This window comes from Anopheles stephensi, chromosome 2, assembly GCF_013141755.1.
Source record: "Anopheles stephensi strain Indian chromosome 2, UCI_ANSTEP_V1.0, whole genome shotgun sequence".
NCBI lineage: Eukaryota > Metazoa > Arthropoda > Insecta > Diptera > Culicidae > Anopheles > Anopheles stephensi.
Genome location: NC_050202.1, coordinates 91643403 through 91667900, shown reverse-complemented (window position 1 = coordinate 91667900; position 24498 = coordinate 91643403). Strand labels below are relative to the sequence as shown.

The window sequence follows — 24498 nt, the reverse complement described above, 5'->3', positions numbered from 1 at the left end:
TTGTTCGGAATTGAATCCTTACAGCGATTTGCCATTTGTTAATTTTATTGCATTTTATATTTTCTTTCTTGTTTTTGGTTTTTACTCTTTAATTTAGTTATGTACTCTTAGTTTTCCTTGTTGCTTTTCATATGATTCCGTAATGTGTTTCAGTTTACTCCTCAACCAATTTAATCCTAACTCTGGGCTGCAATGCAACACTTTTGCAAGGATGTGCTTAGTTTTAAAGAGTAGATTAATGACTGACTGGATCTGCTCGTCGGCAATATATAATGTTTTTTTGTTTGTTTTTTTGTTTGCATAGTGATGTCTTTTTGCGTCCGGTTTACACTAAGATAACTCAACAAACACGTACTCCTAAACCTCTGCCTGGCCTTGAGGCTTAACCGTTCAACCATTGTTCAGAACTCAATTATGTACGCATTTTAGATGTTCTAATTTTGTAGTTATGTTTTTTTGTGTTAGCTTGTCCCATTAACGGTTTCCTTTCTGGTATAGTTAGTGTATCGAATGATTTTCCTCGCGTCACGTTTTACAATCTCTGTCTCCTTATGGGTTGTTTGCATAATTGTTGTTTCTCGTTTTATACTGGCTACACACGTAAAGAAGTAGTACACTGGTAGAACGGGCGCTTGGGTGAGTTGCGCATGGAGAAAAAATTGAAATAGACGTACTAGCTATATATGTATAAGGTATATACTTTAGGTTGTATATTTATATAATAACTGGAGCTTCTTTCGGTTTTTCTTGTTCGGTTGACGCCCAGCTTGTCCATCCAGCCTGGGCCAATGTCGTTTGTTCTTACACTGCTCTACCATGGATTCCTGTGGTGCACTTGCTCATCTGAGTCCTGCTTTTTTGTCATTGAATCTATCTTGTTCGTTTGGTAGTAAGTTCGCCCCAGTTCTCGAGACTCATTGCTTACGGCCGTGTGTATTTTTTGTACATTAAATCCTTTGGGTTTAGTTGCTCAAGTAAGTTGTGGCGAACAGGTGGCGAACCATTGCCGTCGCAAATATGGCTTGTTTCCAGTTGTAGAGCAAGAGCATCCTGACGGTTGATGAATGTATTACGGTGTGCTGTTACGAGCGTATTTGCATGATAGTCCGTTTTATCTATTTGAAATGTGTACTGGTAAATATCACACTTAGAAAAGTCAAAACTTTGTTTTATTTTTGTGAACTATCGTTCTGCGGAAGAAGACGCAACCCTATGCGGAACGATAGCCTGGTTGTGCTGCCAACTGTTGGTGGTTTTGGTTTTGCTTCGTTTAGTAAATATATTGCTAAGCATGAACGGTAAAAGTTTGCACCGAATGCTAACCGGCGCTTGTTTCGTGTTACGATTCTCGGTAGTTTTTTTGGTATCGGTTACAGTTACGATCGATTGCTGATATTGGACGAGGACATGAACGGAAAAGCTCCTTCAGATTCAAGAACTATGTACTGATTCTGCTTGGTGTGCTACTCAACATCCGATGAGCGTGTAGTTTACGTGGCTTTAGACTTTGTTCGCAGTTTCTACCCAGCACACTTTTATGGTTATGGATGTTATTGCGATCGAGCAGTTGTATAGCTCCGGAACATTAACATGCAGTGAACGAGAGGAAAGAGTCTTACAACGAAAATGTACAGCTTAACAATGCATAGATAGTAGTAATAGTGGTATCGCTCTCCCATCCCATCCTTTGGATCCCGCTTCGTGTGCTGGTGCGTGCCCCGCGACCATTGTTTTCATCGATTAAATGTATATATATATACTTGTTTGCTTATTATCGTTATAATTATTATGTTACTCAACCAACAACTTCAACAGTAAAATATCACTTAATTTGATGAAAGATACTGATTTCTCACTTGTTTTTGCGTATGCGTACGTAATGTCTATTTTATATGTTTATTTTATCGTGTATGAACCACCGTTTGAACATGTTTGCAGCATGTGTAGTGTGTGTGTGGTCGACGATGCATGGCGTGTACAGGATCGGGGGGAATGAAAAATGGCTTGCTTTTTACACGCAAAGACATTTTGATGGCATGTAACGGTAGGAAGTTATGGAAAATGAAACCGGAAGCAATGTTTAACAAGTGATGCAAGCTTCGGTCGTTAAAAGTAAACGTTGTTCCTTTGTGTTCGGATAACGGATCAGATAAATGTATCTCGCGCGTATATAGACAACTGTTACAGAGTTTCGAACCGAGAGCAGAAAACAGTTTCCCATTTAAATTCATCTTTTTAAAACGTAACAGAGTGAGCTACCTCTACCACACACCTGTGTAGCTTTCGTAGTGGGACATCAGACATCGATATCCGTTTGTTGTTGATCTTTTTACATTGTTTCTTTCTTTGTGCCCAATGTCCGCCAGTGACCGTCACTGCGTTGCGCTCCAGCTTTTCTCATGGCACATGCGTTACTATCTTACACTCGCTTCAAATATGTATAATCGTTAGAATTTTCATAAGCGAACCCTTCGATCCATCAACTCGATTGATTTCATACGTTCCCTTTCTCCGTTCGCCGACCGTCTCCGAATCACTGCCACCGCCATCATTAATCCTCGCAGGGCTAGCTAACTATCTAAAATCGTACAGTTCCTTCGTTCCCGGGTATGCGTGAACGCGCTTGACGACCGCCACCATGTAGATTAATGCTATTGCCGGAATGATACAACGTTCGCTTTTACAGAGCTTTACACCGTCTTATCGTATGGTATGTATTGAAGATGAGTACGAGTGACAGTAAGGAATGTAGGTGAGTTTCATAATTTGGAATGGGTGCCAAATTGTACAGTGCCAAATACGAACGCGTTCGTTCGTAAGAGAATGTCACCACTATTTAACTATACTAAATTACACACGATTCGGTCTGATTGCCTTTCCTATGTCAGGTAGAGTTAGCTTGTAGATCGTAGCATTAAATCGCATCGCGTTAATATATTTGTTTTGCGCCTCTGTGTATGCACTTCGAGAAGAAACCCGGTCACCACCATTGCATATGCTGTACCTCGCAGCGTGTACGTTCACGTTACTAACTGAAGCACACAACAACTCAAACTCGTATTGGAAACCTCCGTAGAATTGCTTCGTAAGGAGCTGTCCGGAAGGAGGTGAATCGAAAGTACCTACAGTAAATTCATCTCTAACAAGTAGTACATGGTACAATTTAAAAACAGGTAACCTAATGTTACATGGTCGAAAAAATAGTACATCCCAAGATTGTCCCATAGCTGCCCGATAGAAATCAAGAGTCGTCCTCTACAAACCCTCCCAGCTAATATAATTCTAACTTAACTTAGGGATATGTTGCAATTATCTTTGTTGTCTGTGTGTGTGTGTGTCTGTGTTTGTTTTAGTTTTCTTTGCTTTAGAGAGTGTCTTTGCATTTTATCACATTCTTCACTCGCCCCTGTACGCCCTACGCACTGTTAACGATGCAACAACGTGCTCAAATAGGAAACATCGGTTGGAATTTGTTATGGAGGGAGAAAGTGCCACATTCATCATAATGGAAAGAGGTGACAGAAACGGAACTTCATAACCACATACCCGAACGAACGAAACGAAAGGCGGACGTTAGTCTTGGGAGGAGGTTGACGAGATTGGACTGCTCCGGCGAGCAAGTGCCTCGAACGGTTCCAGCGTGCATTATGTACAAGTGGAAGGATAGCGAGACCCGGCGTGCCTTAGTCGTCCCAGGTTGGGTAGCTTGCCGACTCGTTGTAGAACATGCCAAAGCCATCCTTTTTAACCTCCGACGTGGGGCGGGCAGATGTTGCGGGAACTGTGGATGGCGGCGGTTGGAAAATGTTCGTTGACTGTGGCGGTGGATCGTAGATCGTTCGATCGCCCCATGCATCGTTGGAGTTCCAGTTGTATGGATTGGTGTTGTTAGGCTGTTGGTTCGCGTTGGACCACTGATATTCGCCCTCATCGTTCGTGGCCATACGGTTCTCGTAGCCGTGGCGATCCCAGACCGGTTCGGCATGCTGACGTTTGCTGGGCTTTGCCGTGGTCGCGGTGGAAGGAACATCCAGTTTGAGATTCGTAGCGGCCGTGCCATTATTATCGACGGTCAGCTCAAACTCTTCGCTCGGGTTCTCTAGCGAGCTGTGAGTGATGCCGTAATAGAAGTACATGATCAACCCGAGAGTCATCCACACGGTAAACCGTACCAGCGTGAGAATGCTGAGCTTGAAGATCAGGTAAATGTTTACTGTGATTGCGATCGTGGGAATGAATGGAAGTCCAGGTGTGAGGAACGACAGTGCATATCTGGAAAAAGAGTTATAAACTGAGACAATTGAGCAGATTTGAGGTATGCTCAATCAAACTTACCGATTCTGAGGCTGTCGTGAAATGACGAGCAGAATCCAAATAATGCTCAGCACCAGTACGGTGTACGCCAGCGAAAAGAACGTCCCCGTCAGACCAATCGCCATAAAGAGATCCAGCAGAAATATGCACACATACATGAGTCCTACCAGCTTTGTTACGTACATTCCTGCAAGATGAAAAATGTCGTGTTAATACAGTGGGTGCTGCTGATCCTCCATACCTCATTACCTGATTCGTGAGTTGCCGGTCCGGGTCGAATCCAGGGGAAGAATCCTGGACATAGGTAGGCATATTGCTGAATTTTGCGCCCAATGTAATCGCATCCCCATATCGTGAAGGTGTCATCGCCTCCCTGTGCCGCTCCGTGTACCGCACCTGATGAAATGTGTTATCATTAGAGCATGATCCGTCTAGAAACCACCGATCCCAAGCTCTTCAAGTTACCGTAAAATTTGTTCTCCGTACGGTCTGACACCAGGAACTGATCGTCACGACCCATGTACTCTTCGGGACTGTCCTCACCATAGCTGTCATCCGAGTCGGGTGATCCTCGCATTATTTTCTTCACCATAACGTTCGCTTTAACCACACGCTGCTGGGTAGTGGGGTCCGGAGTACTCGGCGGTTGTGGTGTGCGAAGCTGCGCAGGTAGTAGATCAACCAGCGAGGTGCTGTGGGGTTGATAGCGCAGAATCAAGACACAGGTCGATACGAGCGTGTAGGCTAGCAGCGTTCCAATCGACATCATTTCGACCAGCACTTCGAGCTGCACGGTAAGGGCCACCAGAGACGCCGCTATGCCACTGCCGATCGTTGCAATGCCAGGAACTCCGGTCTTTGCCCATAGCTGAGAAAGCTGCCGGAACACCAAACCGTCTTGGGCCATGGCGTAGATGACGCGCGGCATTGGGAACATGGAACCGAACATGGCGACGCTGAGTCCGGCAGTAGCGCCGATTGCAACCAACGCTCGGCACTTGGGCGCACCAACGTAGGTCCACATTTGTACCAACGCCGAACCGGTGTCGATGTGATCGTAAGGAACTGCGGAAGTAGGAAGTTAATGTAATCAATATCTCTCGATAGTATCATGTAGCGTACGCCAGACAAGAGGCATCTTACCAACGAGTGTAAGGATGAAGCTGCTGGTGACGTACACTATCAGGACAATCACTAGCGAGCCGACGATCGCTTTTGGGATGCTTTTCTGCGGGTTGTGAGCCTCCTCGCCGGTCGTCGCTATGATATCGAACCCGATGAAGGCGTAAAAGCAGGTGGCCGCTCCGGTAAATACCTGCATTTATCGAGCAAACGGTACATTGAAAACCTTCGCGGAAAGTAACGACTTGAACGGATTCCGTTCGTCGATGTCACTGCGGTTCCTTCCGGTATGGGAGGAAAAGAATTAAAAAATACAAAGCCAAGGACCGGTAGTCCTCTACTTCAAAACGAGAAACTGCGATGCACCTGACATGCACCCCGCGGGAGGATAAGCAGGAGAAAGAAACAAATCGAACGAGTTTGGCAAGAAACGGAACCATGTTTTAACCTACCCCACTCCAGCCAAACGGCAGAAAGCCCTCGTGCTCGGTCCAGGTGTTGGTGTCGACGTAAAACAAGCCTGCGGTTAGTATAAATACCCACGATGCGAGATTCACCGTGTTGAGTACGTTGTTGAAGAGCACCGACTTGCTGGCACCGAGGGCCAGTATGAACGTCATTACAAGCGTAATGCCGAATGCGATGAAATCCGGTGGCCGCCCTACGAGTCCAATGCAATGAGGGAGGGAGCGAGATTGGCAATGATGTTTGATCAAAAACGAATTTTAAAGAATGGTGCTGTGTTACTGTGTAGCAGCAACCGAGGGAACGAGCGCCAGCCAGTTACGATCGGTCGGCGTAAACAAGATTAACGATGGTAAATTATGAAACAACTCGAAAGAACCCGAAATGATGAAAAAGTTGTTGGCAAGTAGCGAGAAAACAACGGTAACAAAAATGAAAAAGTTGTAAAGAGTGAAAATGCAACAAAATGCTAGGTAAAAGTAACCGGAAGCAGTAGAAGATTTAGAAAACAGTTGTTCGATACAAAAAACAAGGAAGAAAGGCAAGAGTGTGGTTCTGGGTTGTTAAGCTAGGTTAACTGCACTATGCACGCCGCTACGTACCGAATATGGTCCCCACTGAGGCTGCTATGCTTCTACCTATGAAGCCGCCCGATAGCGAATCGAAGCTTGCACTAAGGGCGCAGGCACACGCGCTCGTACCTTCCGGTGTGTTTTTTCGGTGGTAAAGCGTGTACACCACCCCACGTACAGGAACATCCGGGGTTGAGTGAGAGAGAGAGAGAGAGAGAGAGAGAAAGAAATAGATCGAGCGAATTAATTTCGTCGCCAAATTGCTTTGCACTTTAACGCGGTGCATTGCCGCAGGCTGATGACAGGGACCGAGAGTACCGAGAAGGTAGCCATTTTAATTGAGATTTCTATACGCTTGCACCAGGTGGTGTGGCGAATGGGATCTATAAAAATCTGTCCACTCTCGCGAGACCCGAACCCGGGGACTGCACGTTTCGCCCGCTTCCCGGTGCGTCCCGACGACTCGATGTCAGATTTCGTCGGACGAAAATTAGCTTAAAAGCTCTTTCATCCATTCTGGTCCGTGCCGTGACGTGGGTTGGTAGTGGGACCATTTGCCCACAGCGCGCCAGTAGCAATTAGTCACCGTCATGAGGTTGCATCTGTAGCAATGCACATTATACTTAGTCACGTTTCGGCTTGACATACGCCAGGGAGCGAAAAAATGGGGGCTGCTTCACATTTCTGCTATTTTCGCACCAGAACGGTACCACAGTGGCAGGCAGGCGACAACGATTGCCGAGCATAGGGGAACGGCCGATTTCCGTCCCACACATGCACACACTGGACACTGCGTGGGCACCGCTCGGTGGCAGGCCTCGTTCACAGTTATGGTCACTTGACGCGCGCTGTTGAGCAAACAAGTTGGGTCGAGATAAGAGACCCGGTGGGTTTCAGGTCTGTCAGGACGCGTCCCGGACGATGCAGGGAAGCATGGGCAGCAACCAGCTTCGTGTGAATTACAGCACCCATCTTGGAACGGATGTTTCCGCCCTACGGCCCCAAACTGTTGCGACAATCTATTGTGCAAAGATGGTGTGCCATAGGAGCATCGAACCTCTCTCTGGTCTGGTTGCATGAAGCGAGAGTGTCCCTTACGGGGCATCCTTTATCGCACTCATGTCCACCATGAGGGAAATTGGCAAAGTAAATATTTTATCATCACTTGGGCTGTGGTCCCTCCCTGTTGTTCTGCGCTTCTGGGCAAGCTGTCTAGCTGCTAGTTAAAGTGATCTTTTGTTCGATTTACTCTTGCGAGCGAGCGATGGGACAGAAATAAACCGAACCGGCCCAACGTACACCACAGGTCCGAAAACGTTCAGACGGATCCGGGCGACCGACAGACGCAAACAAACACGCCGTGTCCTAAAGTCAGTTGACAAGTGGCTTTCCTTCTTTGAGCGCTGATTATGAAATGAAGTGCATTATAAAATATTCACACCCGTTTCGCTGCTCTCGCTGAAGCATTTTTCGACCTTCTCGCTTCTCGGTGTTTGAAAGTTTGAGTGATTTTATGTAGGGTAATGTCATGAAGGCGAACGGATGTCTTGATTGAGCAGATGAGCTTGATTAGAAGGCGACGGAATGCGGATGCGCCTGCGAAGCGATGGTGAACAGCGTACTTACCAATTAGATATTCTAATATCATATTCCATCCTATAACAAACGCTACGAACTCTCCCACGGAAACATAAGAATACATGTACGCGGATCCGGACGTGTGTGGCACTCGAACACCGAACTCAGCATAGCAGGCGCCTGGCAGTTGGGTAAGAACCAAGCATTAGTCAAAAAGGTCGACCGAGACGCATTTCGCACGCTGATGATACTCACCTGAAAATATACTAGCTACGGCTGCTATTAAAAAACTAAGCACTACTCCCGGCCCGGCGATGTTTCGCGCAACCATTCCGGCCACCAGGTACATGCCGGTACCACAACAAGAGCCCACGCCCAGCGAGGTCAGATCGAGTGTGGTGAGACATTTCTGCGGCCGTACACGATTCAAACCACGATCAGTTACCTAGGATTCGGAGGCCATATAAGGCACGATCGATTACTTACGGTTAGCTTGGGCTTTGTACTGTTGGGGTCCTCCTCCTGCAGCTTACGCAGATCTTTCGTGCGGATAAGTTTGGAGAAAAGGGCCAGCCCGGAACCACCGCCGGGCATGGGAATGGAAAACTTCATGCTGCCGTCTCGAACGTTTCAGACTGTATGTACGCTGTTAAAATACTCCGCCAAGCGTTAAGCGAACCGACGGATCTGTGGAAGAAAGGACATAACATCGCTCATGTTGTGCAATTGATAGACGATCAGCAATTGATTTGATGCTGTACAGCTAATTAAACCGGGGCTCAGAATCAGAATTCTCTCCACTGTGAAGAGGAGGTCTTTCGATGGGTTGGAAAATGAGCGCCATAAGGCGCTGGTGGAAAACGATGGTTCGCTTGCAAGTGGCAGCTGGTGGGTGGTTGTTGCACACGAGTTCTTGTCATTTTCTTCAGCGGAGCAAACCTTGCTCGGAAAAACGCTCCTTGGAGGGCGGAGTGGAACTCGAGATGTAAATTGAACGACGGTTGATGGCACAAAAGCTATCTCGGTTTGCCGCCAAGTTCTCCGAGATGTACGGGCCGATGTCAAACGCATGATAACCATTTACCATGCCATTATCATGCCTGCGTCGAAATAACACAACCGACCTCGAGTGGCGGATCGATGCGGCGATGATGATGATGATGGCGATGGCGATGAGGGTGCCCCCACCGTGTGTCCTGCGTGGCGCAGGGTCGGTGGGTAGAAATCGCGATACGCGAACGAGAACAAATTGCCCTTTGCACAATGTCACTTCATTGTTCTACATGCGCCATGTGGGGCTTGGGCGGGACCGCGTAATACGTTACCATATTACACCGTGCTCCATCAAGATCGTTTTAAGGATGTGCGTGTTTTTTTTTTTGCTTGATTTGAAAACTCCTTCCCAGTTTCTTCGCCTGTGTCGCCAGCAAGACTTGTTGAGCAATTTTTAGCAACAATCGATTAAATTAAGCTCAACACGTGGACGGGCTGGGTGGTGTTTTCGTGAACGAACGAACGAACGTGCTGGCGGCCCAAGTTCGAGACGTGCTCGGATGAAGAAACAGCGAAAAGAGGATAGAAAACAAAATGAAGGCCCATAATTCGCCTATCGCCAAAGGAACAATAATAGCATTATTGTGACTGCACACTGTACGAATTATCATTAAAATTCCATTTGGAGGGTATAGTATTAGACGATGCTTCGGTGGCCAAATCAACCGACAAACAGCAGCAGCAGCAGCAGCAGAAGCAGTCACACGGCACCGTGAAGTTACAGGGAACGGAAAATTAAATGCTTGATCAAATGAAATTGTGCTAATTTTACGAACCGTCGCTCCAATAAGGTGGAAGGCGTACGAAAGCCGCATACCTGGAACGGTCCAAGGTCCAAAAGCTTTTTAATAGCTTCTTTTTTTCAATTAAAACACGAACTTTGCCTGCCTGTCACGCGATGGAATTGTCTCGCCGTCCATTCACTAGATGTGTGTGTGTGTGTTATTGTGTATTTTGCCATTTCTTTTCCACCGAAGAAATGAAAGGACTGAAGAAAACTACCAGGCACAATGCAAATGTCAGTTCGACAATCTTCCCCCGGACCGGAAGTTGCTTGAGACAGAATAACTAATTTGTTTGTTTACCTCACCGCACGAACACCGGGCGAGGGATTAAGAGTGTGGGAAATGTTTGCTTTACGATTGCAGACGGTGTGTCCGGCCGTAGGAGCACCTAGAAGCTAGGCTAATGTATTTTGCAACAGTTCTGGATGAGATTTTTCCTCGTATTAGTAATCTAATCTATGTCCATCGTAAGCGTATTGGCCGCAAAGTGTGTCAGTTTCCGGGAAAACGAAACACATCCGCTCGACTGCTGGGAGCGAATTTCACTTCGTCAGCCTAATTTCACCCATGAGGAGTAATCCTTCCATCACTGCGTACGGTGAGATGCTTTCGGGGACATTGCAATAACATTTGTCGAAGGGTACAACAGCCTCTCGCACCGGTTCGATACAAGCTCCCACAGTGGTCCAACAACCCGTGTATGTTTTGGACGGGTTTCCCATTAGTTACGGCAATGGAGCATCTAATTAAAAATGGCCGTTTGTCTCACGGTCGGATGTCAGATTCTGCCAGTAGTATGTGATTATGTTCATTCTCCACGGTGGCAGCCCACAGCAGGCTGGTCAGTTGGTTGTTTTTAAACTTTTCAACCAACACGAATATGCAACCCTCCTCCCCCCCGTAGACCGACGGAGCGGAAAACTCTGACTGCAAAAGGACGACTTTTGCTTTGAGAAGCAAAACGAAACAAAAAGCAAGGGCCTGCAGAAGTAAAGTTTTGAAAGAAACACAAAACTGACAACCCACGCGCACCCCAACCGACTTGTGAATTGTGTTTATTTTGTTTCGCATCCACTTTATTCCTTTTTATTGATTTTTCCTTGTTCACTTTGGTAGGGTTTGAGGTTGTGAAGTTTGTATTAAGTCCGCGTGTACACGAAGGGATCCAACGTTCCGCCCAAAATCTTGTTTGATGTTATTAAAATATCGCCTCGGAGATCTTGATTTTCCCACTGCGAGGAGTGCGCTATGGAAGGGATTTAAATTGTTTTAGCCACGTCGCTGTTAAGCGGCAACTCGATTGGAATAGGTCGTACGTACAGTTGTTGCTTGACAACTTCTCCGAACTACATCTAGTCGCAACCCTCGTCCTAAGGAGGTTAGTTTTGCCCTCCTGTTTATAGTATAAATGACTATTACTAGATTGCTTGCCATTTCCACTTGGTGCACTGGTGCACGCTTTTCCATGTTTTTCTTGTGTTTTGTGGTTTACCTATCTGCGGGTAGTCGGTAGTCGGATCGCTGCCACCACAAATAGCCGGTTATCCTTGCCAGTGCTGCAGTGGGGATTCTCGCATACGATAAAATGCATTCTTAAATAAAATTACACCGACCCGCTGGCTCGGTCGGCCGGCCGTCGCGTGTGCTCGAAACGAAGTGAGATAACAGAATTTTATGGCAATTTAAAATGTAATTTCAATTTAGCTGGCCACGGTTTTTACTTTGCCCCCAACCCGTCGGACGTGGGATCTGGTGTGTTTGTGTGTGGCATGGGGCAACGAATTGCAAGAACCAGGAACCAGGTGCTTTATTGATTCAGCTTTAATTTTAAATACTCGCCCAAGACGCAGACGATCCTTTGCGATCCTCGCGTTCGCTCGCGAAAACAAGTGACGTGTAATTTCAAACATATTTCACCATGATTGAATGGGGCAATTAGTCTGCCGAGCACGGTACGCCAGAAAGAACGCCGCCACCATCCGAGGTATTAATTATGACCGTCGTGCACACCCGTCGCGCAGCATATATATCGGTGCACGTCTTTCGTGCCGGGAAGTGAAGGAATTATGTACACATTTATGCCTCAGGCTCTCCATTTGCGTCCATAGGAAGTGCATAGGACGTTAATTTTCTCCGGAACACTTTGGGGCGGCGTGTGGGACGAGCGATGCACTTCCTTCATTTTTTTTAGTTTACTTCTTGGTTGCTCTCTCTCTCTCTCTCTCTCTTTATCGGGCCATTTCCAATCGGAATGACGTATCGATCGTGTACGTCCCACGTGTTGCCAAATGGTACAAGGTATGATTTTTCCTCCGGAACACCGCACTCACACACACACACACGTTGTTGTATGGCGATGCACTTTTTGTGTGCCAACCGATAGCGTGAATAACAAATAGATTGCGATGCTTCATTTGCATCTTCGATCTCGAGGAAAGTGCTCCATTATTTTTCGAAATGCAAAATGGACGGCAATGCTACCACCGGTGTGCGACAGTACATTACCGAAAAGTTTTCCGACACCGGTGCAAAATAACGTCACAAAGCACAGGAGCACGAAAAGCACAAAATACATCGCCAACAGCAATTGGGGGGGAAAAAACTCTATTTCGGGAGGATGGCAGACTGAAGTGGAGCATTTGGAATAATAAAACAAAAATCACCATAACCAAATCCAGCGCAGCTTCCATCGCGAAAGATTTTTCCCGTTTTTTTTTCTGTTAACGAAGTACCGTACAGTGGGCGAAAATAAGATTTTTGTGTCCGCAGCTCACAGACCCACCTGTGCTCTACCCACGGAAAATCGGGTGGTTGGTATTTCCGCACTCTCGCTTTACCCCTTTTTTTCATCATCCTCCACTTTCTACCTGAGTTACAGCACGAGCTGACCATTCCACGACCAGCGGGTGGAGAGGAAAACTGTTGGCCACCCTACACCGCCCTACCCACGAAACAAACAAAAGCTAACTTTTTCTATTTGCCCATAAAAAATAAACGCTCTCGGGAGGATTTCTTTACGACCCAAGTGCCAGGTCCCAGGAACGCCAAGCAAGCCGGAACCTGACGACTGAAAATGGCAACTGTAATGAGAGGAATTGAAGGTGATAGTAGCGGTTGTGCTTCTTGGTGTGCAGTTGAAGTTGACACGAAACGGGGTTTATCAACGCCCGATTCCTAGGGCGGGCCAGTGTTTTAGTGTGTCTTGCGCTTCCGCTATCAACTCAAACAGATTCACGATGTCACGTGGGATCAGTCTATCAGTTGGTAGCAACTTTTTGATTGGTGACCCCATTCAGTCGGACTCGCAAGGAGTCTTTTTTTTACCGGAAACCCTTGCACCTTTTTTGTCGATGTTGATGTTCCAGTGTAGGCGAACAGTAGAAGTTTTGCTATAAATGAATGAGTTGAGGGTTTACAGACTGAGAACGCGTTGCTGTATAGTTGTTGGGGCTGAACTGATAGTGGCGTAGTATTGTTTCGCAGTTTGTGATCTTGTGGGATCTTTTATTATATTTTTGGAGTTTAATGAAACAAAAGCCCAGCACCACCAACGGCTCAGTCTAAGTCGTTCAACTATCTTGGGTTTTACACTCAAAATCGCTAACGCTTCTGAGACATAGATGTTGCCCAAAACTGACGAAAACCTCAAACTCTCCTGCGAGCTGAAGATCCTCAGAAGATCTTTTGTCCCCGTATAAGTGCCAAGATAATCGAGAAGGTGCTACAGTAACAGGCTCTTCGAATTTCAACGGAGTTCGACATGAAAAAGGCACCAGGCAATCCTTAAAATTTGTTCAGCTCGCCCAAAAGCACTGGAGACACGCGAAAGGTCCAAATTCAGATAGAATGAAGGATATTGGATTTACAGACTCTGTGCATACTAGCTCGAATGGGGATAATTCTCCATGTTGCATTTACTTTGATTAAAATGAATCAGGTTGTAAATTAATTTCCTATGCGCAGAATATCTGTGGATAACCGTGGTTAATAAAACATTATTAATCTCCCTTACGCATCGTTTATTGCAACATAAATCAACCGGTACAACTGCGCACTTCTACCAGCCCGTTTGAAGAAAGATAATGAAACTAAGCAAGCCGAAGAGTGTGCCCTAGTTCCGTGCGTTGAAACTAAGCAAACTATGGGTCAAACGAAATGTCATTATTGCGTTCGAATCTAATGACTGTATGTTTAGCCGACTGCAAGCTTCTGTTTACATGTGCCTTTTCCCCCGGTACTTCCCCTTTCTCCGGTTTGCTCGGTTGTGTCCAATGTTTGTTCGATCCATTTACACCCACCCCGAACCGTCCCCCAGGGGAACTTGAGCCTAGCCCCGTTTCGATTGGGTTGGTGGCTCCAAGCCCACTCGCATGAGCGCACATTAAAACTTGTTGCGAGCAAAGGAGCTGCATTTAGCATATCGTTTGTACTGCCAGTAGTGCAAGGACGTGTCATGTTGTGAAGCTCCTACGAATGACCCAGGACAAAAAATGTGTCCTGCCTGCATTGCATTGAAAATTTCCCTCGCTGTGCTTTGTGACCATCGATGGAATGGTCTTGCTGAAGGACGTCAAAAGGATTGCCTTCCGAGAGTGTGTGGTTAGAGCCCAGCCTAGTGGCTACTGTCCAACATTCATCCGCTGCACGGTGATAAAAGAAGATTGATTGCTAATTACCTCAATAAGTCTCTCTGCCGCAAACAAGTTCCGCTCACGACCCAAGCAAGTTCCGTGGGTAAAAGGTGGAACGGTGCCGGAGACCATTTTCTTTACCTGAATGCCCTACGGTGTTGCCCATTTCGCAGGTACTAGGATGTTGCCGCCGAACGACGACTTTCCCGCCTGAAGGTGAACGTAAACGAATCCTTTGTAAAGACGCTCTAATGCCATCGCTGCTACTGTTTGCGCATTCATAACCATTTTAAGCCAGTCACAAAACATGGTCTCGACACGGTAAACACTGTCTGCCAGTCGCCCCCTTTTCACGACGGTGACGATGATGCTGATAATGATTATGATAACAGCTACCTCCGTTGCTGTAGTAGAATTTGATCTTCTGCCCTTTTGGCGTGTTACAGCTGGCACCATGATGAAAACATACCGATTGTGAAGGTACAAGTACAAATAATTTTTTTTTTTTTTTTTATTCATAAAGAACGGCCTGGCCGTATTGCTAAAATAAATTTTTAATAAGCACAGAAAAGCCTAATGTTAGGATAGTTAAGAACTTAAGATCTTCATTATAGATAAAAAAAAGTCTCTAGGCCCGCGTGGTGTCTTGCTTTCGCCATCTTCTGCATGCCAAACGATAATAACAGCCAGCTTACCGAGAAGACCTTACACGGTTTGTTGTTGTCATGTTAAATTAATTTTAGGAACAATTTACGGCGCTGCTTGTTAACTTCGTAATCACCCTCCTACGAAATCGAATGCGTACTTTAAAGCTAGAGCGAAACCAATTATTTATTGAGCGCGTGTGTTGATTGGCAAAGCGCTTGTGCCGATGGGTCCATTGGCATTGTTGATAGCCTAATTGCTCGTAATGAGCGGGAAGACATACTATAGCTATTATTGGTTTTCCAATTTTCGAACTTCGAACATGCCATTCTACGGAAAGGTTACTCAGTTCTCCACGCCACCACTCTGTCCCACCCTCTCGGATATTCATTTTTCCCACCAGCCGCACCTCCCCACTCTTTGCGGCATTCGTCGGAAATGAATGTTTACAGTTCAATTTCCGCCCTCAATGATCCCTGAAATGGTTTGGCCGGGTACTGTGCGCCGGAAAACCGATTCCAAGTCGTACTCACTTTTTCCAGCTCGCTTCCCATGGCGCATGGAAATCGGATTCGTGAGGCTTTCGCATGTGAATGATAAATTGTTTGGCAAAAATTTATTGCATCACAGCACTTTATTATTGGGGCCCCGCGTCTGACAAAAGCGATATAATTTAATGTCACATCCACGACCAGGCGCCTCCATTTCGGCGAACTGCCATCGAGAAAGCCCAGAGGAGAGAAAAACAGCAGTCACCTACTTTGATGGTGACGATGGTAACGATGGGTTTGAAAGAGTGCCGCCAGCGATTTAAGCGAGAGGAAAATATGTTCGCCATCGCTGTGGTCTGTTTGTTTGTCAAGTAGAGATGTGAGCGATATGGGAAAAGGAGCTTATTTTTCTTCGAAGCATCCGCGCTTCTCGATCAGCTGATCGCAGCAGAAATGGACTGAAAGGCAAAAATGTTGATATGAGCGTGGTTTATGTTTCTATTTCTGTTTCAAACGTGATGCCACCAAAAGTGATAACGCTGTAAAAGCATTCATCTTGTGCTGTGGCTGGAATCGCCTAAAGAGGGTAAACAAACAGAAGGCAGAAAGCTGTGGCCTTTAAGCAACTTTGTTGGACTTGAGTCTGTTTATGGTAGATTTATGTGAGCTGTTTGTCACATTCTATCGATCGTGATAATAACGCTTCTTTCGAATATTGCTTAAATTGTGCTTTATGGCAATGAAAGCGTAAACAGTTTACCAACCATAACGACGATACCTCTCCGCGATAAATTGAAACAAACAGCTAACGTTCTTAAGCCGTTAATTTTTAAGTGCTGCTCGAAAATCAGATCGGTGTGGTTTTTTAACATTTTCTGCCGGGCTACATTTTTAAGGGCCGCACGAGTGATGCTCCTCTCTATGACATGGATTAAATTCAATTCAATTTGTCCTCAATCACACTGTGCTTTTCATCCCCTCATTTATCGTTGTGCTGCGTGTTTGTGGTTTTTTAAACTGAATTTTATTTAATGTAACTCCCCTTCGGTGTATCCCTTTTTGTTCCTTCTGCGGTTCGCACTTAACACTTACTTGATTGAATGTTTGTTGTACATTTATTTACAACCGCGTTTCCTGCTGTGAAAACAATGCAAACCCAACCCCACACACTCACCATCCATCCATCCATCCATCCACAAGCTCAGACAACAAAAATCATACCCCAACGCCGATGACGACGCGAACGACGCTTCGATACAATATTCATCCGCTCGCTGGCTGGCTGGATGGGCGTAATAAATAATTTAGTCCATCAAACGTAATATAGTACTACCGTAAGCGTACGCCGGGTGCGTTCAATCATGTGCGCTTCACCGATTGCTTCTTGGTCGGGATAAGCGTGTCGGACGTAACAGAGGGATCCATCGCATCTGCTGGAGAGCAGGGACCTTTATTACATTATTTCGTACACAGGCAAATACGAACGCACCCAGCGTAGCTGCCCTTCAACCGCAGTTTTTCGTGTGTATGTTTGTTCGGTCGACGATTGGGCCAAGTGTATGGGCGGTGATAATGCGTTCAATATGAGACAAACGGAAGCAAACTACCACCCATCTCCCACCACCGCCTGCGTTGCGGTTTTGGGGAATAATGTCGATTTAATTATCGCTCATTTCATGGCCGCCTCTATCGGGCTGTCGTTTCGCGAGTCGTCGGAATTGATCGTATCGATTCCGGCGCAGGGTGGCCAATTTTCTGGGAAGATGTGTGAAACGATACGATCGAGCGATAAATTAATAAAAATAAATTAATCCAAATGCAGCAGCAGTGCTCTCTGTGGAGAGAGATTATAATTGCCGCCACACCGGAATGGCTAATGTAGAGATATGATGGTTTTGTGATTAAAGTGATAGCAATCGATTTGTACATACTAATTGTGTATCATGAAGAAGAACAACATCTGCTTCTAGCTTTAAAACTCGAAACCTCAAAACGCATTTGTTGCTATTGCCACAATGGAGAGATGTAGTAATGTAGTGTAGTAATTAATATTAATATAAATAAATTTAGAACAAATTAGTCTGGAATTATTATTAGCTCGCTCTTTAGTCGTTCAAGTACTGGGCGCCTCCACCGACTTGTTTCATTTGACAGAAATGCCGATGGTTGAATGTCTCAGATATAATACAGGCAACATTTAAAACACATTTATAATCTAATAAAATCAAATCTTGAAAATTGACTCCGTTTTATGTCTTAAACTCATTTTCATTTCATAAACATTAAGCTATGTTTTTATTATGTTATTATAGAAATATATATATCTATGCCTTTTTCAAAATGAACTTAAAGATGTGGCTCTTCAGAGGTGGTGAAATTAATTAATATTTTGATTTTGCTTGAAATACGCAATTCTTATTTTTGGCCACCTTCACCCAATAGTGCAATAATATCCGGGCTGATGGCTTCATTCCCGCGATTGCAGCGAAACTATGCCGGCAATGAAGCAACTGGTTGCCCTTTGACCGACAGCGACCTTTTCGGGGATCAATAAATGATTCGTTTTACGATCTGATACGAACGGCTTAGTGCTGTCTTTAGTGCTCGACTCAATCGATTCAATGCTGGCATAAACAGAATCCTCGTCAATATTTGCGTTAAAAAGAGGGGGTTGCGAAGGGACCAGCTACACGCCCAGACTGGTTGCGAAAAATCTGTCCACCTTTTATTGCGAACGCCCCCGGACGTCCTTGTTGGGGTTTAGAACGCTAAAAATCTCAACTACCACTCTCATAAATTTAACACATGGCAATATTCGATTAGTGAAAAAGGTCAAACACAACGCCAGCCCACAAAAAAAATACAGGGAGCTTTCCCTTCACTCAAGGTTGCGCTTATCCGACACGTTTTTCTGACCGCTAGACTCATCCATCCTGTGCTGCTGTGGCGTACACTAGAGTGAAAAAACAAATTAGGAAAGGATAAAGCGAAATGGAAGACGCGGAGGGCGTTTTTCTGAATGCTTTCTGCCATGTTCCGGGGCCATAACTATGGTGGTGTGGTGTGCTGTATAAAAGCACCCGGTGAGCTAAAATAGCTCCGGCCACAAACGAAAGTGATGTGAATTTTACGATCGTTTCATCCATTTGATTTAGGGTTTTAGGGTGCTGCTGCTGACCAGTTGCGACGAGTTTGAAAAATATTGCGACACCTTTAGTCTTTTCCCCATCTCGGAACATGGGGGAAAACACACACACACACACACACACACACACACACACACACTCATGTAATACTGAAATGAATACAGAGTGTTCAAGCTGTCTACTTTTACGCTGGTCCATCAAAATGTTGATGTTTACCCAGTATCGGAATCAGCAAGCCGCAGCCCTCATCAGTCATGTGAGCAACCAGCGACGGGAAAGTATTTACCAGATGCTGGTTGTCTCCCTTTTTTGCTAGGCGATGTAGTACACATTTTATCTTATTTTTCTTGTTTTGGCCTACCGGAGCACCGACCGAAACCGCCTCTGCCTCCAGTGATGTGTGTGTGTTTTTGCTGCTTCACTAAAAGATACCGTCGATCATCGGGTTCGAGGGTGAGCGTAAGAATATGGACCGTAGAAGTGTCCGGTTTTTTCTCTTGAATGTGTGTGCGTGCGGTAAACATGTCACAGCACACACAAAAAAAAGCGATCCCATGAAAGGTTCACATCATCGTAATCGGAAAGAGCCAAACCATGTTACTCTAGGCTCTGGGGTGACCAAGCCGGGTGCTTCCGTTTTTGAACATCCCGAAAACTTCCCAACTATAAGGATGTTGCTGATGTCAAGAGAAGAAGCAGCAAAATAAAAGCTCGCACCACTCATCGGCCGTCGCCACTCATCTAGCAGGCGCGTCATGTTAGGAGGACGGCAGTAGATGGATACTATTTATCATCCGTTACAGCGGGAAGATGCGCCAACGGAAAAACCACATCCTCATCTGAAGTGGTGTTGGTTTTCCTTTACGGGTTTGCTGGGCCTTCTTGTCACCGCAAGAAGTTGGGCAGACGGTGCGGGCGAAAGAAAAACGATGAAACACGACAATGACAAATCTTTAACCTTGTGGAAAATGCACGCACGCACACTCTTCAAACATTTTGACATTGGAATCTATCACCGACTCCGACTTACAGTACAGAGAAAGCGCGATAGGACACTTGAACAGTTGACAGACGAACAGACGAAAGTGTCGCCATAATTGTTGGTAAACTGACGCGACAAAGTGCCTCTTCTCTCAATGCCATAATGGGATTTCAATTTTATTGCAAGTACTACGCTTCCCGCTGGCAGAACCCGAGCATCCGGACACTGCAAAGACTGTACCTTAAAATAACCTCCAGCAGCTGATCCAGTTAATCAGAATCTGTGAGCAGGAAATATGACTAAATGATTTTATTTCATTTCCTTCCAATAAGTCCGGCATCCGGCTTAGCCGGGACCATTCAGGCGCACGATATGACTCCATGGATCAGCCTGTGACTGCAAGAAGTGGGAAGCAATATTTTTCTTCCCGGTCTGAGTTAAGTACTTTTACAATAAAAATACGACGTGAGCTTTATGTTTATTATATTTGTTTTGTACAAACCTTGCTCCTATAATAAATCTGTTGGTCGTAAAAATTCCCAACGTCAACTCCCAATAATCCTCTTCCGCACAGGGTCCCCAAACGACCTTCCTTGTGCTTGAAGATGCATGCTCAGGAACGGTATCTATTACTGTGCTTTTTCATTTTTCAGCTCAATGCACAGAGACAAATGTGGCCCAAGTCATGGCCGGTTTCCAATCATTGCCGAGCAGCATCATCGTTTATGCTTGCTTGCCTGCAAAGGCAAGGAACAATTCCTTCCTGAATTCCATCACGGAACGGGAGAAAACGGAGAGATTGTGTGAATTGTTTACCCATCCGTGTGTAAAGGCACAAAAAACGGCACGAAAAAGTGCAGTGGATGCTGTGCGCTTATCTTATCCGTCGTAGAAAGCACTAGCGCTTCGGTATCGTGACCGTTGTGGCAAATCGTTAACAGCTTCATCGGCTACACCATTTGCAGACGGTAAAAGAATGCATAAAACATTATGGCGACACAGAAGTACCATCGTGAAGCGGAACCATCTCCCATTGTTGGAGTACAGGTTTTATCGGGAACGAAGCGCATCGAGAGCGTTTTTCATGTTTAAAAATAAATTTCATCCTGTTGCAAACGGTTTCATGCAATACAGAAAGCTGTAAGGCTTACAGTTCAAGGACAGTTCTTGAACATCTAAAGACACGCAAAATAAAACGCTCACCGAAACCCGGAATAACGATTTCGAACGCTCTCGCAAACCCATCGCCCCGAAAAAGAAGAACTCAAATTTGATTGCCTTTGCGTCAGCACCTGCTCGCACTGATAATATAAGCCGGTAACACGTTCCGGATGCTCAAGCAGCTGCACTACACCTCGGTATGCAGTGACGAAAATCGACAGATTGAAGAAGATCCGGTTCGCACAATGGGCCCTTAACGAAAAAAAAATCGCTCCACAGGATGAGATGTGTGTCGTCGAGCTTGTTCAGTTCAATTCGATTTGCTATCCGTGCTAGAATATTTCCCAGACAAGCGGTGACCCCTCGAGAAGACTCCGCCCTCTCTGTCAAAAAGTGCATTAAGGATAATCAGACTTTTTGTGGGACTTTTTCGCGCCGCTCCAGCTCAAATCGACCGGGTGTATTTTTGATAAGATCCAGTCAGTCAGTCAGTCAGTCAGTCAGTCTGCCCCCGTAACAACAGATACCTCCAAAACCATGTCTATTGCTGGTGTGTACTGCAGCAGTTCTCGGCGACGCCGGCTGGCTGAATTGTCATCGCCGTCGCCATCGTTTTAGGGATTGGGTAGAAATTGATCGCTTTTATTGTTCGGCCGCCGTTCTCGTGTCGTCACCCATTTTCGATGCGTGGGACGAGACTGGCAAGGACGAACCAGGTCCTCGTTCGAGGGACAACCGAAAGAGGTGAAGGACGCGTAGAACTTTTGTTCCGCCCGCGCACGAGAACGATGACGTAATCTGTCTCTTGCTCTGTTGCGCATACGGGACACGTGCACGTGAGCATATAGGTGTCGGCCACCAAAGGAAGCAAGTTGCTCCGGCAACCGTCTCTCGAGTCTGGTTGCTTCGGGATAATTGAACGCGTGTCCGAAATATGTGCACATCATCATGGCTAAGCTTGCTGGCTATTATTTCATTCTGCTGGCTGGCATAAACGGAACGATTTCTGCATTCCAGCAGCACGCTAAATGTTGCCTCAGCCCACCCTTTGATGAGGGTAATTTTGGGATCTGGCTGGTAATAATTTCCGGCCATTACATCCACATCCCCAAGGAAGCGCAGTGGCATTTCCCAGCCGAGGATCTGTTTTTCTTGCGGCGAGAATGTGTTTTGTCTATAAACACCTCCATTTCGCCAGCTTTGTTTACTCAGCTGCCCCTGAATGCATTTGCAAATTGTTCTTCAGTCAAGCATGGATTTCTTAGCATGGATTCCCCCTGCCTACCACTCCCCCCATCCACCGTCTTTTATTGCCTCGCAAAATTTGTTTGATGAAGGCTAAGCCAAGGAACAAAAGACCTCACCAGACCCATCTCTGAACATCGTGTGCGAGTGTGCCCGAAACTCGTGGTATCTTTTTACAATGGATCAAAAGAAAGCTTCAAGTTTCAATATCCATACGCATGAACATTTTCCATTCTTTCAACATTGAACCCACCCATTCCCACCCATCGACCTCCCCCATTAACGCCGATGTTATGGAAATGGGCGCCATTGTATCTCTTTCGCTCGCCTTTATAGTCTGTCTCCAGTGTGCTGCCTTTTGGAAGAACTTTGTTCGTCGAAGCTTTTCTTTTCTATCCTCATCTATCTCTCTCTCTCTCTCTCTCTCTCTTTCAGTCCCTCTCTCATTCTCGTGTATTTCCTTCTCGCTTCAACCCTCTGTATACCGTGCTCTTTCTAGCGCTTTTTCAACTTTCTCTGGACACGCATTCTACTTACACGTTCGGTTCACTTTCAGCAACAGCCTTTTGAACAGCTTCTGAAAAGAAAAAAATAAAGCCAAACTCTCTCGCTTGGCTCACCACACACACACACAGACAAGCTCCCACACGCACTACCGATTTCCACGCCGTTTGTCGTCCTCGTGCGGCGGCTTAGGGTTCGGCCGCTCGGATTTGGATCGCACGCACCCACGCGCACTCGTTGTGAAGGGGGTTGGGGTGGGTGGGGGTGGTTGGATGGCGGGGCAGTTATCGTTTTCGCTTTTATTTGTTTCTTTTTCTTCCTTTCTTTGCTTTGCTCACGCTTTCCTTTGATGAAAATCGTGTCGCTGTCGCGCATCCATTCCGCACGCACTTTCTCTTTATTCACAATACTTCTTGCTCCGCGCCACTATATTTCACTTGCCATTCACTTATTCTACGTTCTGTGAAACGGGAGGCACACACACTCATACACAGACAGACAGACACTCTGCACTTGCTTTTCACTTTTCACTGTAGAGTGAAGCGGGAGTGGTACTCGATCTAATTTTGGAGAAAAAATTTACACCTCACGACGGTAAGTTCACGACCACATGCACTACGACCATAGCTCTAAAAGAAGGGAAACCAACATACAACACTCTATTAATTTGGGAAGTGGTCCTTTTGCGTGCTTGGGACGACCGGAGGAAACGCGAAGCCGTGTTACTAATCGAGAACAAAAGACCAGCTATTTGGTGGCTTGTTTGATGTCTAATCTCCAAAAACCTGTTGTTATATCACTAGAAACGAATACTAACGTTCACAACACGCAACTGAGTACCTTTCTGCTGCATCGCAGCTTCCGGTATCAGGCGGGAAGACAATCTTTAAATGGCGGAACGCTTTGAATAAGAGCAGCCACAGCTTTTTGGGGAACTAATTAAATCGCACCACAACGACGAACAAACGACGTTCGCAAACCATCCGTCTAGTTCGATTGAAACTTTGCCTTTGCGCGACACGACGCGGACATGGAAAATTGTCATGGAAAACACTGAGTGGGCTTTTGCTTTCGCTTTTATCTCGCCCCGCTCAGAGCGCGGCGCGTTTGGAAATCCTGCGAAGCACTTATGCACAACCGCATAAAGGAACGAGCGAGAGGTAAGACACAACAGCACGACTGGAAAGGATATCGGTGAAGTAGAGAAAACTGTAGAGAGCCGTACAATTCAAGCTTTTCGAAGGTGGTGAGAAATTTTGGGAAAGCTTATTGTTGTGTGTGAACAACAAAAGCTCCCACGCTTTACTCGCCGAAACGTGCATCTTTACGCACGGAAGAGAGTTTAGTTCTCTCGTAGGCAGGATTAGCTGTAATGTTTTTAATTTTACTAATCGTTGGATCACATGGCATACGGTAACCTTTTTCCCTAATTAGCCATTTTTTTTATTATTGTGGAATTTTGCCCAGTAAAAGTGTGCCGTCCATGAACGAGGAAGTACAATTTTTTCCTCCTTCAAATAATTTGTAAAGAATTTCCCGAATGCGTAATGTAATTGAGGTTGAGGTTATTCCGGTAAATAGCTATTATTCGAAGTTAGCCGATTAGCATTTAGTAAGTTATACTAAATCCAATTATTATTTACACATTTTATTTCCCTTTTGAAAAGTTTATCTTTATTTTCAAAATGTCTTGTGTAGCCGCGATCTCACTTCCCAAGACCGTTGGAAAGAAAAGAATGTTCATTCAAACTTCGAGGGCATTGTAAGTTACTGTTTAGAACAATTTATTTTCTGCTAGGTACAA

General features: G+C 45.7%; 1 protein-coding gene across 1 annotated transcript; it reads right to left on the bottom strand.

The window, feature by feature from the left end:
- Window positions 1-27: 27 nt before the first annotated feature.
- LOC118505824 (cationic amino acid transporter 2) lies at window positions 28-23715 on the bottom strand. The gene is made up of 12 exons (XM_036042173.1): window positions 23512-23715; window positions 22728-23323; window positions 8538-8738; window positions 8307-8460; window positions 8100-8231; window positions 6504-6602; window positions 5889-6097; window positions 5458-5629; window positions 4780-5379; window positions 4564-4710; window positions 4336-4501; window positions 28-4272 (listed from the first exon to the last, which is right to left on the bottom strand). The coding sequence occupies exons 3-12, from the start codon at window positions 8661-8663 to the stop codon at window positions 3684-3686; spliced, it is 2394 nt and encodes a 797-aa protein (XP_035898066.1). The 5' UTR covers window positions 8664-8738; window positions 22728-23323; window positions 23512-23715; the 3' UTR covers window positions 28-3683.
- Window positions 23716-24498: the final 783 nt, after the last annotated feature.